Genomic DNA, 16,931 nt, shown 5'->3' on the forward strand with positions numbered 1-16,931 from the left:
CAAACTATAAACTTCTTTCTCTGCTGCCTCTGCCTTCTGTGAGTTTGCAGAATTGTTCAGGACAGGCCAGTTCGTAATTCTTTAGCACAAGCCATGCCGGGAGTGCAAAAACCAGGGATTCATATCACATGCTCCCCAGGAGGCACAGAGAGGAAAAAAAAAAAATCCATAGAACATAACAAAAATCACAATGGATTTCCTGTTCCAAACACAGCACAAATCGCATGATCAGAGTGAAAATCTTCAAAGTGCTGCCACTGCTGTTGCTAATGAGGATTTTGCAGTTCACATGGGGAAAAGAATTGGAAAAAAAAGCAGCTAAGAGTTATGCAGGGGAAGCCCATTCTGCTGTGACAGGCCAAAATCTCATCTCTTAAAGTTATCTGTCAAAGAGCAATCTCACTTCTTCGGCCTTTGCAGGGATTGTGGACACAATGCACAAGTCCAGTGACATGTGAGGGAGGAGCTATGGTATGAGAAACTATGATGATCTGACATATTAGTCAGTGACAGCAGCAGGTCACTTCACCTAGCCAGGCCTCAGCTTCCTCCTCTCTAAAACAGGGATAATGACTCCTAGTTCCTCACACGCAAAGCACTGCGGAAGTGAAAAGTTCAAAGAACTCATAGAGGGGTTTGATTACACTTGAATTCCTGGGCACAAGTTAGAATCATTTCTCAGACAGAGCTGGAAGCTTCTGCAGTGACTAAAATCAGCCCAGTTATATTTACTAGCTACAGTTCGTTTCCTTCATTTGCTCTCACTTACCTCATATGCCGACATGCGGCTCTGAAGTAACTGCAGATTCTCTCCGGGGTACGGTGAAGAATACCACACACAGGGACTGCTACCCAGAATAGCTCCTGTTTCGGTCCCATTAGGAACTTGAGCAAACTGGCATCTGCATCTACTACTCATTCTTTCCAGGAACTGCTCAGAAAATAACGCAGCTAGCAATCAGAACGTCTATGAGTAGGCGGGAGCAGGTAGCCAAGGCCAGCAGGTTCTTGTGCATCCGTAAATACTCCACGAGTGTGAGAGCCAAACATCACAGACTGCGCGTACAAAAAGTTAAGCCTAGCGCCCGAAAAGTGAGGCGCATCAAGTTTCCATTAACTACCCTGCATTTCCCAGGTAATTGTGCACCCTAGGACTTAATGAGAAATAATGAGCTAGCACGCAGCTCCATGTGGCAGCCAAGAAAACTAATAGGAAAATGTATTTAAATATTTTATTGCAGATGTGGGGAAACGAGTCTTGCTACCATCATCTCACAGCGTACAGCCCAGGAGAAGAGACAAGGACCTTACAGATTATCTTCACCACCACTGCAACATGGGTGCCCAGAATCAACCTGAGTGAGGACCACGGCAGCAGCCTATAGGGCCTAATTAGTGTAGCGTTAGAGACCCAGCATCGTCTCTAGACCCTGCTCAATCACTCATACAGTGTGGCCATGGACAACAAAACCTAGCTACACCGCTGCTGCCCTGGCTGCAAAATGGAGCTAACACTGCTTACCTGCCTTGCATGATTGTGAGGGCAAAGCCTGGCCTTATCTACCCATGCCCTCCTCTGTTCATGTCATTAACGGCAACGATCCTTAAGGTTCAGCCGAACAGCCTCACCACTCCACTGTAAACCATGAGGGGGAAAATGAAGGCGCGAAAGAGAGGAGACAATAAGAACAAGACAAACTGCAATGTCATCAAGATGCGCCCATAAAAGCATTACACTAATACCTAGTTATCGGGGATCTGAGTGTTTCAGAACTGTGATTACGTGGCTGTGTAAACCGCTACATCACTGTTGGTCTGGTTTATTTTTAAAATTTGGCATATAACTGTGCTTTGGAATCTGAGCTTTCATTAACACCCACACACACAAAAAATAATAATAATATTTACATCTCCAGCCTTTCCGGTTGTGAAGAAAACCTTCAAAGCACAAACCAAATGGGAACTGACCCATTTCTTGCCATGGGTTGTTCACGCTGAAGCCCAATCAAGATGCTTTAAATGCCAGCATCGTTAACCGTTCTGGGGTTCCCGCCGCATAATTTGAGTCTAATGCGGCACATAGGATACCCTTATTTTGTAACCCCTGGTTCACTTTCTGCTCCCTCCTTGCTCTTTGCTGCTCCTACTGCATCATGTCTAGAACCAGGTCCTGATCTTGCAATTACATCTGGGCAGGGATCCATGCATAAACCAAACGAAGTCAATGGGGGCCACCATGCAAGTGTAAACGGTCCACCCATGTGGATCATATGGCAAGATCAGTACCTTACTCTGCAAGCTCCTCTGGACAGGGATCAAATCTCACTTGTACCTAGAACCCAAACAGTTAATATTTCCATAAATCAGAACTAACGGCTACTGCTGGCTCCAGCATGTATCTTGATGGCAGGAGAAATTTAATTTAGTTTTAACAACTTCTGGCCATTTTGAATAGCTGCTTTTCTTTTAAAAAGAAAAGGAAATTGACTATTTCCCATCCACGCCATTTCTCTCACGTAAAGGCCAGCAAAGCCTTGCAAAGTCTCACTGACTTTATCCCACTTTTACTACTGTTGAGCGGGATTAGCCTTAATTGAGCTCACCTCACATTAGCTGAGGATTATTTCATTAGTCATCAGCCTATAATCACTTGCATTTTCCAACACAGCCCATACATATATCACTCAGATAGCTCAGATAATCCAAGTCACGTTTTTTTTAATGAAATCTGCAAGACACACATACAACCACTTTCCCTCACTCCTCCAAAATACCCCATTAGTTCATCTTAGGAAACGCCATAAAAAATTGATATTGTGAAATTTCCAGTCTAACAAGTTTCTTGTGAGAATATTCCCTACTAGGGCAATGTACTTTTTTTAAATCACAACCAACCACCACCCGGGGAGGGGCAGGGTTCACGGAAGCCAGAGAGCCCCCTTAGCCCATTCTGTGGTACTTGGATTAAGAATTAGGCCCAGCTGGGCAGAACCAGGCTGTGTGGTTCCTATAAAGGAAGGACTGCAGGGTTAATAGGGAGGGACTGAGAGAGGTGAGCTGCAGCAGGGAGCTCATCCCCTGGGACTTGCCCTGAAGGGAGAGGGCAGCAGGGGTGGAGAGGTTCCAGGCAGCTGCCAGAGAGTCTGGAAGTCACACTGAGAAAGCTTCTACATTCAGCTTTCTGCAGCTACGTGGGTACCTGAACTCTGGCTCCCAAACATCTGCAGTAGTCTGGATTTCCCCAGTGCTAAGTGTCACCCAACAATCCCTATGGTGTTTTTCTGCATTGGTGCATCTAGATGCTGTGGCATAGACAAGGGTAAAAAAGGCTTCTCTAGGATCAGGACACTAGTAAGGAGAGCTACATTTTGTCTGGATTTTAGCTCCCACTGTTGCTAGCTGAAGCCTGCCATGCCCACACTACTGTTACCCATGCTAGTTAGATTGCAGCTGGCGTGGGGATGTCTCTCTTTGCTACAATCGTATCTTCATGTACACTGTAGATATCCTGTTAGCAGCTAGCTGTGCAGTGCTGTTACAGCTTAGAAGGCAGCTTCTTGGCTTTCCTAAGTATGGGGAAGGAGCGGAATTTGGCAACTAGAATGAAGAGCTGAATGAATACACACACAGAGCCAAGAGTCTCTCCCAGTCACTGCATAGGGAAATCAGAACTATGCCATGGCAATGTCTCCACCTGCTGGCTGAAAGGAGCTTTACCAAAGTGCCTTGACTGGTACAGAAGAAGAACAGAGAGTAAAGGGAATAATTTGACAGCTCACACTGCTGCTGAAGTGTATTGAAAGCCTTTCACACTACACTGAACTCTCTCTCTACTAATGCAAAAAATTCTGGCAGCAACAACAAACTAACTAAATTGGAAGCTATTCTGTGCTGGCAGCTGGAAGCAACCTCCACCTACCTTTGTTTTGCACATGCACAGAAAACCCAATGACAACACTGGAGACAACATTCCTAACCTGGTTTCCAGCTAGTAACATTTGAAAGGGCATGAGGTACAAAGTGTGCTCCTGTGGGCCACTGATTAATGGATCAACATTTGACATTCTGAACCAAAAGTCTCTCTCCTCAGCAAAATGTTCATTGTGCATTATTTAGAGATAAGAGAGTACAGCACAGAGAGGAAAAAATAAATTGGATTTACTGTGATCTAGGAAAAAAGGGGCTAAATAATTTAATCAATGTTTTGTGTTCTCCGACAAAAGCTGCAATCAATAAACAACTAGTTAGCAACCCCAAGAAAAAAAATCAAACCAGAGTTACAAGACGCTTACTTTTCAATCACAATCATTGTCAAAGGCAGTAATGTACATGGCTAATACCGGAACCTGAAGCCTTCCCATGCTGTTAGATATCTCTTAGGGCATGAAGAAGGCTCCACCATCACTGTCTATCCTGGGCTGCTCTTTGTATGTCCCCTCTGTTGTTAAGTCCCATAAGTTTTCCCACTCTGAGTAGTGTTTGGAGGAATTCATTCAATCAGCCCCTTTTACATGTTCTTCCAATTGCCCAGTGGCTCACCTGCCAAGGCAGATGGTCTGGCTTCAGTCTTAACACAGATCCCAAATATTTCCATCTTCTTTTCTGGATAAGATGAGAGATGAGGGGTTGTTGAACCCCTTGCCAAATCTCAGCATTTGTTATAAGCTCATTTCATTTAAGAGCTAGTATTTTTCTACAGCATTTAGACATCTATCTTTCCCTTTGATGGATTTCCAGCTCTCTCAGCCAAACATTAAATGCAAATAACATTGGCGTTGAAGATCTGAAATTTAGTCTTTAAACTTCAGATTTTTCAATGACCAAATTTTGTTGAAGCTGATGAATGCAGCTCCTTGCAATTTGTGACAGCATTTACTTCTGAACATCCCCATTGGTTTGCACGTTACTGCCAAGGTACGTACATTGGCTCATTTCTTGTATTCCTTTGCCTTCTAAAGTAATGCTGAGCTGGGGTGTAAATTAGATTTGCTTTTTCAAAACTGCTTATTGATCTCGTGTTTTTTGCAATGTGGACAGTCTTTCAGTCTTTACTTGTATGCTGGTTGAGCGGTCACTTACAAGAGCAATCTCAACAGCAAAACCTAGACCTTCTAGCATACTGTTGTCGTGCCGTGCAATGCCTGTTTTGTACCTGTCTACCCTTATTCTCATAGCGAAGCCCACAGTGATGCCAAACAGAAGAGGTGAAAGAATGCATCCTTGTTTGACACCATTCACTCAAGCCTGCGTTTACTTTAACGGGGCAAACTTCAACTTGATAGAAGGTCTTTTGTTGGCATGCCACAGCACATCAAGATGGTCCAGAATGAATTGCAAAGGGAGCTGTTAAATGCTTTCTTGAAATCTATGAAGTTTAAGTGCTTTTTGCCATTCGATGATTATTCTTAGTGTGAAAATGTGCCTAACACGTGATCTTGTGGATTGTTCTTCCTTTAGATTCACCACAACCATTTCCGTTATTCAACTTAAGATGCTACTGCAGCATGATAGGAATGTCACCAGTTATTGCAGCCACTTGCATCATCTTTCCTTGGTATTTTGACTATAATCCCAGTTTTCCATTGTTCTGGAGGCTTTTCCTCATCCTAGGTCTCATCAGCTTGAGCTTTCAGCATTTCCCCACTCACTTGGTCTTCACCAGCAGCTTTCTCAAGTTTTAATATTTTTATTGATTTCTTTGTCAAAGTCAATAGTTTCATTTGGCACTGGTCTCTTTAGCACCTCTTGAAAGGACTCTGCTCATCGCTCTCTTTTATCTTTTTCTGTTGTTGAAGTATTTCCTTGTTTACATCATCCTGAGGGCCTGAGGGTAAACTTGTCAAGCAGGACCTTGTTGAGCTGATAAAAGTGTTTTCCTATCATTGCCCAACAGCCTACATTATGTTTACAAAATCATTCTTGAGAAGGGAGATTGTATCTATTTTTTTGGTCAATGTGAACGAGAGATATGCAGTCAGTATTTGATCAGATGCTGGATTTCTTTTGTCCCATTGATCTTCAATTCACGTATCGCAGAAAGGTACTGACTAAGCAATAATGCATGCTGCCCATGCAAGTATGTAAATAAGCCTATGCGATGTATTTGCTGATTACTAGTAAATGGCTGCTCTCTAGTGACACCATGCCCTGCACTGGTAGCACCGCCAATGGGCATCTCTAACAACACAGCTTCCTGTGTCTACCTCAGTTGCAGAATGCGCTACAAATCACTAAGGGAATAATACTGGACAATCAAACAAAATGGGGCCTCAGCACAAAGGCATTCGGCTTCCTGCAACCCAGGCTCCATGACACAGCTGTGAACATGCGCGAACCAGCGCCCGACAACCCATACGCAAGCCTCATCTCCTGCAGCGACCCCCAACCTTCCAGCTAAACCTCTGTCTCTCCAAGCCTCTGCAGAACTGCTCACACCTCCAACGCCTGCTTCACTCTGCCTGCTCCCCCACATGTCCATTCCCTCCTAAGGCTCCATTTCTCCTCCAACACCCAGCATGCTTTCCCAAATGGAACTAACATAGATTAACTGGGTGACTTGGATTAGGAGAACAATTCTGCGTTGTGTTTTTTGAAGTGGCTGTGATGTTAGCAGAATATGGAGTGTATCAGGTTGGAAACTCTGGGTTGGGGTTTGACAAACCCAAAGAAATGTGACAAAAATAAAAGGGCAGAGAGATCCAAAAAGAGCACTTGTAACTCCTTCCTCTGCTAAAGCCAGTACATATTTTAGTTTTAAAAAATATCATGGAAAATTCAATTATCCACTGGTGACTCAGTGTGCCCTATCTGGAGAGCTGATCCAGCCACCAAGGTGTCATGCATATGGATTTTAGTCCCGATTCAAGTGCAAATCTCAAGGCAGCTTTAAACTATGGAGTCACCACTAATATGCCCATGACAGATGGATAACCGAAGCCCTTGTAGGCAATCGAAGAATTTGGTCCAAAATACTTAATAGATTCAGAAGAGACAGCAGGAGAAATCCACTGAGTCAGACCTATCTGGTCACACCAATTAACTTAATTGGCTATTGATTGTTTAATTAAAGATTCTCAAGGAGGCAAATCCCCAAGTATAGAAGGTAAAATACAAGACAGTTTGTTGCCTTCACATCTTCCCAGTAGTGGCAGTGAATGTCAGGAGACCCCCCCGGTGGCAGAAGAATCCTGTTCTCAGGCTCTGTTCCTTCCTCATCTATTCGACAACTCATATTTGAAATGTGATTGCTGCTTTTAACCCATGAAGAGCTCCCGAGATCTTTCCCCATGCGCTGATCCATTTTAACCTGCTCAAGTCTTGGATTGTAAAATTAAAATGGGGCCAAATCACTGCAACTCCACAGAAACAAAAGCACAGCAGATCTGGGCAGGGACAAGGGGTCGGTGCAGAGGAGCACTGCCAATCCTCACATCCAATGCTCTTTTCAGATGGGCCAGAAAATAAAGAGGGTGAAGCTAGGGTAAAGGTGTACTCCACTGTACTCCAGTTCTCCCATCCTCTTGGGTGAGGGAGCTCACAAGGGAACCCACAGGAGCACAGCTCTATCAGGTCATAGTGTTTAAGGCCAGAAGGAACTGAGGGAGTGGCAGGGGTAGTGTGGGGCACAAGTCCGCCGGGGTAGCCTCCTGCAGGATTTGTTGCATCCACAGATTCCACGAGTCAAACCCCTGCCAGGTTGTATGCTGGGACAAACTTTGCTCCCCCTCACTCCCGAGACTAAGTATTTAGCAAACGTGCAGCACCACCAGCACCGACGCAGGAGGGACATGTCTCTTAAATATTAACAACCCTCAGATGATGAATCTGTGCCACTGAATTTAAAAAAAAAAATAAGCACAAGCCAGACCAGGAGCTTCAATACCTAGGTTACATTTAAAAAGGCAGAGCCAGGCAACGTGGGCCCAAAATGCAGATCTTGATTTAATTTTTTTTTTAAATGCACCTAATGTTAAAATCATGCCCTACGCTGGGCAATGGGGTAAATCACTCCCTCCCCATGATGGGCACTGGGTCATGTTAATCACCCACTATGATGGGCAATGAGGTACTCAGCCTGCAATCCCCGCACTCTTTGAGCAGTGCTGGCCTTTTGACATAAAGCAGATCCAAAGTAGATCAATGGGGTTGCTCAGATGTGACAGCAGGGCAGGCTTTGGCCCAGAAACAGAGAGAAGCCCACACACAGAAATAAAAAGTTCATAAGAGCATCTGTAAATTAGGAACATCACCCATCCACCAACTGCAGGCAAAGGGCCTTGACTCTGAGATCTGCAAACGACCGGAGCAGGAGGTACAGGAAAAAAACAAGCATCCAGGAGGAGGAAGATTCCCACCTCTCTGCTCGGGACCATGCCTTGTCATGCAGATTTGCTGTCTACCCACACACAGACAGCAAGTTAAGCCCTGCAGGGAATGTTACTTCTCAGTAGCTGCCATTGTAGCAGATTTTTACCTTGCTTAATGTAAAAACTGATTAGCTTTTCCCCAGAATGTTAAGCTTTTGTTTCTCTCTAGAAGCCAACAGAACTTGACAGGGTTTGGTTTCAGCAGCCCAGCACGGTAAATGCTGCTGAGGTCTCCTCCCCGGCACCAGGAAGCCGTGCACAGAGTGATGTTTAGCATCCCTAGGAGCTGTAGAGCGCGTCCGGATGCACCCAACTCATTAAGCTGATCAGAGATATGATCGCTCTGGATATTATAGAGGGATGAGGGCAAAGTCAGTATTACCACACTGCGGAGCTGAGTACCAAGAATCAATTACCCCACCAAGAGGGCCAGACAAAGGGTCAATCCTGCAAGTTACCTCCACCATCCACCACCAGAATGAGGCCTAAATTCTCATTGTCCATCTCAAACTCACATTACAATTCCTTGCCACTTTTCTGGCTCTCCTCCCACAATGACCCACATGGGACAAGCATGCTACACAAACCACTATTTGCTGCTTTTCTACTCAAGCATATTGTGGTAGACGGTGGGAGGAGGAAACCAAATCAGAGGAAAATGAGACTTTTTTTTTTTTTTGAAAGAATAAAGTAGAGGTTGAAAGGCTGTACTGCCTAAATGGCAATAGGCATCACCACTGTTTAAAAACATAAACCACCTGTAGGTTAATAAATCAGAAATCAACGTATTTGGGGTTACTGAAGCATGGGAATCGAATAAACGCTATAAAGCTACTTTGTGTGGAGAACTCCGTCACCCTTTCCCAGCACCTTACAACGTTCCCTGCCAGACAGATAAATATCAGTAGTATCCTCCCTTTACAAAATGGAGAAACTGAGGTAGAGCGGTTTAGTGGCCTGCCCGGACCCAAGAACATCAACGTCAGAGCTCAAGGATTCCTGGCTTCCAGTCCTGCGTTCAGACCATGTTCTCCCTACAAGGAAATGGAAAGCACACTAGCGAGAAGGCCGTTTGATGCAAATGCTGGTATCAAAATAAAACAATGCTTTGGGGGGTTGTTTTCTAAGCATAAAACAAGAGTAAAATACAACAAATTATAGACATCAGGCCAAGTTCCTCTCCTGAAGATGATAGAGTTGCATCAGAGTTGAATTTGGTCTAATATGTGCTAGGCAAGCCCTTATAACAAAGATTTACCATTTTTTCTTTAGTATTACAGCTGACTGTAAAACCAACATTTGCTTTCTACAGATAACAAAATGACTAAAATGATCATACTGGATTTGTAAATGTTTGGGTTACCCTTCCCCAGCAGGACTAAGAATCTCTTTCAATTACCCATGCAAAAATCCCCTACCTATAGCCCCTATATATCCCCTATCCATAACACACACAACTCCATGCAAAAGTCTGGGACGGATTCCAACAACAAATTACAATGAGATTAAATATTAATTCCCATCTTAATTATATAACCATGACTAGGCTCAATGGTATCACAGCCATTAAATGCTAGAAGAGTGTGTTGAGTACAGGCTGGGTCCTCTCACAATGCTAAGTACTTGCACTGGTGCAAATACAGCTGCATTTTGCCCGTGGCTGTGAGCAGCTGTCTTGCTATGGCTGACCGTCACCTACGGGCACAAAGATTCCGCTATTGTACATGAATGCTATAGTGGTAACGGTACCAGGGAGTCACAATCAAACTTTTACACACACACAGGGCAAGCCAGCAGTCTATCTCCATGGTTTTCTAGTCCGCCTATCTCCATGGCATCTGGTTACCAATGTGTTCTTCATCACTGTAGCATTTAAGTGCCGCATAATCATTAATGGATTCTAACCAAACGACTCCCTGGGGAAAAAAAAGGAGGTACTGTCCGCATTTCTTTTTAAGATGGGCAACTGGGACACGAGGGTAAATTAAGCGACTGGCCCATGGTCTCAGCAGAAGCTGAGCTAGGAACTGAATACAGGACTCCCGAGTCCCAGTTCAGTGCCCTACCCACTAGACCAAACTTCCAATAACTGGTATCAAAATACACTGAAAAAAATAGGAGAAATGTGGAAAGGGTTGTTCGTTTAAGAGTTTAACTTTTTTTCTTATTGATTCAGAGTAACTTAATGGTGGAGGAATAAAAAGGCATAAAAAAATTAAAAACATGGTGAGGCAAGCCTCTCTGTATGGAGCTGCAGAGAGAAACTCCAAAACATTTGATTTCCCCACTCACCTGGTGCAACAGAAAAGGAAGAGAAATTATGCCAGAAAGATTTTTACTTTAGAGACCTGAGACTGGAGGTTTCCTACTGATCTGTCAGAAAGACGGTCTGTCACGACTAGGGTGACCAAACAGCAAGTGTGAAAAATCAGGACAGAGGGTGGGGAGTAATAGGAGCCTATATAAGAAAAAGCCCCAAATATTGGGACTGCCCCTATAAAATCGGGACATCTGGTCACCCTAGTCACGACAGCCACAGCACAACTGCAGCAAATCAAGTCCTGCATCTGGAAATGAGCCATGTTTGAAATCAGATTATTGTGTGCATCAGAACATGGCCTCTCACAAGGGCACTGCAGATGCTACAAGGATGTCTCAAACACAATGGAAAACTGAGTCTCTAGGAAGTACACCTCCCCTCACCCCACTGTGCAAACCAACATTCGCCCACCCCCAAAAAAGACGGCAATCGGGTGACGCTGCAATAGCATAGTCATCAGGGCAGGTGAATCTGCATGCAGGTGATGGCCTGCAATGAACAGGCTACCATGACGAAAGACAAGACATGCGACATCTGGAACAACAGCAAGACTGACAGTTCTAGGCAAAGGCACTACGCGTATTCAGCACGCTGCAGAGCCAGAAAGAATGCGACAAGAACAAAACAGAGCAAAAGTTAGGTAACACAAGAAGAAAAACAGTTCAGAAACCACAAAGGAGATTTTACAACAGACACCAATTACATAAACTTAGATGGATTTCATCTGATTGTTCAGCTGGAAAGCTAGCTCTCTCCCTCCCTCTGCCCAAATACAAGCTGTGTCCCTTTAGAGAGCCCCATGTGAAGAAAGCAATATAAACCCCTTTGGCAGGGCCAAGCAAGAGTCTTTAAAAAAAAATCCTTCCTGGCTCTTCAGGGACAACTGTATCAAAATTAGACAGCAGCAAGTTTGCAAAATGCCGGGCCCGATCCTCAGTGTAGCTTCATTAAAGTCCATGGGGAAAGATTTTCCCATTCCAGTTTCTTCGTAAGTGTCTCATACCCCCAATGCTTGAATTTTGGATTGAAACAAGTGGCCACAGGGTCAAATTCACAACTTTTAAAAAGCATTTCAACCTTTCAGAGAATTGAATTGTTTTAAGCTCAAATTCAGACTTTTGTTTTCTCAGTAAAGCCCATCTGTTGACCACACACACCTCCCCCACCACCACCAAAACCACCAACTTCGCTTCTGAACCTTCCTCCACATTGTGCTGTATATTCCTGCACTAGCCTAAACCAGCAAGTAGCAATAGTACAGCAGAGGTAATTTTGTTTCCAGGCACAACAGCAGCCAATAATTAAAAACCATTACAAATCCTAGAAAAGGAATTCCAGATTTCTTCTTGAATCTTGTTTGAAAACTAACGTTTCAACCCTTTAAAATCATTATTATTGATTATAATAAGTACTGCAGTGGTACCCAAAGGCTCCACCCACTGTGCTGTTTGTTCAACATAAGAACGGCGAAACTGGGTCAGACCAAAGATCCATCTAGCCCAGTATCCTGTCTTCCAACAGTGGTCAATCCCAGGTGCTTCAGAGGGAATGAACGAAACAGGTAACCATCCAGTGATCCATCCCGTCACCCATTCCCAGCTTCTGGCAACCCAAACACCACTCTCCATCACCTGCCTCATCTTCTGCCTCACCTCTACACTTCTCCTGCTGCCTGCACCTTTCCTGCCAAACACACAAGGAACCTTGGTTCCTGCCCCAAAAATCTGACAAGTTAATACTGGAACAAAAAACTACACTCTTGTACCATGAGCACTATTTGGGGCTAAAAGTTAAGGCCACATGCTCCCCTCGGATGACAACGGGCCACAGTAATTTTGTGAGCATGCAATTCTGCACCTATATTATGCGATAATCTGGCCCTTCAAATAGCATCAGTAGGATTCAGAGTCAACTCCCAGTTTAGACACCAGGAGCAGTTCACATCTCTCAGGGTTAAAACATCCTTGCATCCATCCACTCATATTGAAAAGGGTTATCTTTGCAACTTTAAGGGCTAGATACTGTAATAAATGAAAACTTATACTCTGCTGAACCTGAAACCATTAGAGGACTGAATAAATATATGCAGTGAAACAGGCATGAAACTCCTGGTTTAAATCCTCGTTTTGTGTGTTTTTCTCAAATAAAAAAAATTAAGTCTAGTGGACATTTAACGCACATGATATTGCAACAATGCAGTTGTATCAAACCATGACTTTCTAATCTTTTTCAGAGAAACAGTTAGATGCTTAAATGGGCAAGCATACACACCGGAAGAAGCAATGGATCTAAAGGTCCACAATGTGAACGAACCTCGGTGAAAGCGTCTATGGTTAGACACAGAGAACCAAGGATTTAGATCCGCACAAACAGGGGAGTGACTGGTATGTTTATTATTGGATTACTTGATTGATCAACTAAATATTTGCCAATATGGTAGAACTAAGAAAACTGCACTGGTAGGCAGTAAGCTAGTGCAGTGAAAAGGAGAGTCATAGCATTTTTTTTTTTTTTAAGGTATAAAGAGGCACCTGGGCCTGACTGGAAGATATTGGGAGCAAGATTTCATGCTCACCAAGAGGTTCCCATTTGAAGAAGGGAGGCTGTTTCCATTAGCTACACAAAGCTTTATACAGAGCTTCACCTGCTTGAAAAATCACACCTGGATGTTTTGCATGCAGAACGCAAAGGCCTCGCAGTGCCCAGCGGGAGCATCCACTGTGACCCTGCTAGCCAGGGGCTGGCATTTCAGGCCCAGACTGGTGGCTGCATCAGAAATGCGGATTTGAGTTCTCCAGGCACTAAGATCCAACCAGCAAGTTCTCCTCTGCTGACAGAAAGTGATCTATGGAGCCAAGGAACAGCCTAATCTCAGAGCAGCCTGAACACTGCTCTCCATTGCCTCACCCCTACACCTCTGCTGCCGCCTTCACCTTCCCTGCCACCAATGCCCTCCCTTCCCCACTTCCCTCAGTGCTGAGCCGGCCAGAGGGAAATGGCCCCTGTGAATGAGCCCCCCACAAATCTGGAGAGGAGAGGCCAGGGCCTCTCTTGTGCACAGGAGCCCAGTGGTAGCACTGGACCCCTGAAGCCCGCTCGAGCCTGGCTCAGGCCCGAAGGGTGGGCGAGGACAGGGGGGTGCTCACAGGCTTAGGGGGGTTGACTTCTCTCCCTGCCTTTGGGGCACGTGGCTTCCCCCACTGCCCAGGCCCATAGACAGAGGGATCCCCCCCCACATCCTTCCCCAGGCCCCAGCGCTGGCCAGCTCCCACCCCAGGGTGCAGCTGCTGCTCCTCCCCTTGCAATGGCTGGGACAGCCAGCAAAGGCACGTGGCTGAGGCAACACCCCCCCAAGCTCCAGGAGAGAATCCGGGGGGGCCAGCAGCGCCTCGGGCCAAGGGCCCCTTCCCCCCGAGCCTGTGTCCTGGTATGGGGGGGAGCAAGGGCTGCTGCCAGGAGCCCCCCGGACATCCAGCCTGGGCTCCCTTCTGCCCTCGCCCCTGCTCCGCAGGGAGCCGCCCCGCCCGGGTAGCACATGGCCCCGAGCGGCCGCTCCCGGAGCCCGGGCTGCGGGCACCGCTCCGAGCTCGCCCGTCCGCCCAGCGCAGCTGTAAACCGGGGGGTAAATTAACACCCCCACCCCCCCGTGCACTGAAATTAACTCGGGATCTGCCGGGCCGGGCGCCCCCTTCAAATCCCAGCCCGACCCCGCCAACTTTTTGCAACAGATTGTGTGTGTGTGTGTGTGTGTGTGTGTGTGTGTGTGTGTGTGTGTGTGTGTGTGTGTGTGTGTGTGTGTGTGTGTGTGTGTGTGTGTGTGTGTGTGTGTGTGTGTGTGTGTGTGTGTGTGTGTGTGTGTGTGTGTGTGTGTGTGTGTGTGTGTGTGTGTGTGTGTGTGTGTCCCGGCCCCGCGTCTGCACCACGCTCCGGCCACGCCGCGAGCCCCGCAGGGCAGCAGCGCCGAGCCTGGAGAGCCCGGCGGGTTGTTTTCCCCGTGGCCCCGCCGGCGGGCGCAGGGGCCGGGCCGCCCGGGCACCAGGCTCGGGGGCGGCTGCCTGGCCGTGCCCGCAGTGGCGGGGCTGCTGCCGGGCTCGCTCCGCCGCTAAGGAATAAATCATCCCTGCGGCTCACAACCCGGCTCATGACCCTGGCAGGGCTCCGGGAGCCGCGCAGGTTCGTGCACCAGCAGCAGCCCGCCGGGACCCGCAGTTCCCCCCTCCCCGGGCAGCTACACGGTTGTATTGTCAGGGGTGAGGTGCACGCTCCTGTTGCCGAGCGGAGTGGGAGACGGAGCCTTTCCCAGCTCTGCACCAGCCCCCTGGGTTGCTTGCTCAGAGGAGGGGGGCAAGGGGCTACCCCCAATACAGCCCCCCCATCACACACACCCCGACCCCCCCCCTTCACACAACACACAAACGCGAACCCCAGCAGCACTGATTACCTTCCACAGCCAGGACACAGAAGGTCAAAGAGAAAAAACAGAGACAAAGCAAGTCCTCCAGCGCCATGTAAACCCTTAAAATCTCCAGGGGGGGAAAGCAGGGCTCTTCGACTGTCCAGCAGAAGAACATTTAAGAGGGGAGCTGAGTCTCCCTCCACTCCATCGCCATCTTGTGTGAATGTTAAAGACTATGTGAGTTGCTTGCACACACACAGACACACACACTCAAGTCCCACTTTAGGTGTCCACTAGAGACGCCTGAACCTCTGCCAACAACCCAGCACACACACACCCCTTTCTGCTTCTCCATGCAGCAGCATGCTGGCAGCTTTGAGGGAAACCGATTGGTCACTCCTTGCTGAAGAGCCCAGCTCTGTGCGCAGGGTTAGCAAACAAGCACCAGAGCATGACAAAAATAAAAAGTCTGGCGGTGGGCTTTGTATTTCTGTGTGCATGTGCAGAAGAGGAGGGGTCAGCTCTGCCAGCAGCTTCTGGGTGACCCAGAAGAGTGCTGTTTAATAAAAAGAAGGGACTATTTAGTCTTTCAACAGGTTGCTAAAAGCTTCAGGGAGTCTAAGAAACTGTCCTCCCTTCCCCCAAGATTATGTAGGATTTAAAGGATATTTATATTTCACGCTTAGCGTTTTTCCTCTTCAAAGTGTTTTGCAAACACTAATAGGGAAGTGGCGGGTCAATTTCAGTCCCAGATTGGAATATTTTTGGAGAGGGAAATGGGAACACAGTCAATCTTTTACAAAACGATTGTCCAAGGCATGCTGCCGAGAGGGAGATAAATAAATATTTAAGGAGAAACAAACATTTCCCTGCAAAAACCCAAGTGTTGCAGTATTAGGCTAGCACACAAGAATCTCAGAGATTAGAAACAAACTGAGGGGTTGAGCCTCAGCCAGATTGACCCAGATGGATCTGGTTGCAGGATAAGGGCCTTCATTTCATTCATTAAGCATGTGCCCACCGACTTGAATGGGAACTTAGGGCAGTAAGGACAGAGGTGTAATTGAGCAAGGATCCTGGCCTTTGGCATATTGGACATAACCAGTGTAATCAAGTAAATTCTATGGCAGATAATTTTGTTAAACAAGATTCTGAACCCAACATTTCTCCTCCTGTCACCCCCTAAGCACAGCTGTGTGGCAGGTAAGATCAGTGCTCCAGTTACAAGCTAGATGCCAGTGGATGTATTCATCCTATTCTCTTTGTAAGGGTCAACCCTAGTCACCCATTCCCTGTGGGAGCGGAAGGCTTGCTATGCAGCCGAAGAAGCACACAGGGTGGCTGGAGCTGTGGGAAGAGGAAGATCTGCGCCCACCCCCCCCCCCCCCCCCCCCCCCGGCCGTGGAGCTGTAGGGCTGAGCTCCATGGGGACAGCTTTTTCTTTAATATGCAAAAGGGTTTTGAGGGTGGGCCGGGAGAGGTGCAGAGCTGGTGGATCCATGACAGCACAGATCCACTTTCATTCCCCATACACACACACTCAGAGCAGTGTGGGGCAGGGGCCAGCAGCAGTCACAGAGTAGCTCTACTGCTCCACAGGCCAGGATTCCCCCTGCAGAGCCCTGGCTAGATTTGGACCCAAAAATCACGCAAATGCAAGAAGCACTGAATATACCTGGTGTAAAAAAAAATTAAAAAATCTAGGGATTATAGTTTGACCAAAATTGATGCTGCAGGCCTGACCTGGAGCCGCAAATCACCCCCCCACCTGGAGCAAATCCACATCCAACTGGGCCAGTCCTTAAACATGAGCTCCGCTTGCCTGGGTGCAGGTTTGGGTTCTTAGTCA

The 16,931-nt window shown here is 46.7% G+C and overlaps 1 protein-coding gene across 2 annotated transcripts in view; it reads right to left on the reverse strand.

Moving 5' to 3' along the window:
* The window catches only part of IGDCC4 (immunoglobulin superfamily DCC subclass member 4), a 187,751-nt gene extending 172,368 nt beyond the window's left edge, over positions 1–15,383 (reverse strand). For both annotated transcript variants that reach the window (XM_050967461.1, XM_050967460.1), the window contains exon 1: positions 15,128–15,383. In XM_050967461.1, the coding sequence (XP_050823418.1) occupies positions 15,128–15,257 (130 nt within the window). In that variant the 5' untranslated portion in view covers positions 15,258–15,383. The remainder of the gene's footprint in view (positions 1–15,127) is intronic.
* Positions 15,384–16,931: the final 1,548 nt, after the last annotated feature.

Source organism: Gopherus flavomarginatus, chromosome 9 (genome assembly GCF_025201925.1).
Source record: "Gopherus flavomarginatus isolate rGopFla2 chromosome 9, rGopFla2.mat.asm, whole genome shotgun sequence".
NCBI lineage: Eukaryota > Metazoa > Chordata > Testudines > Testudinidae > Gopherus > Gopherus flavomarginatus.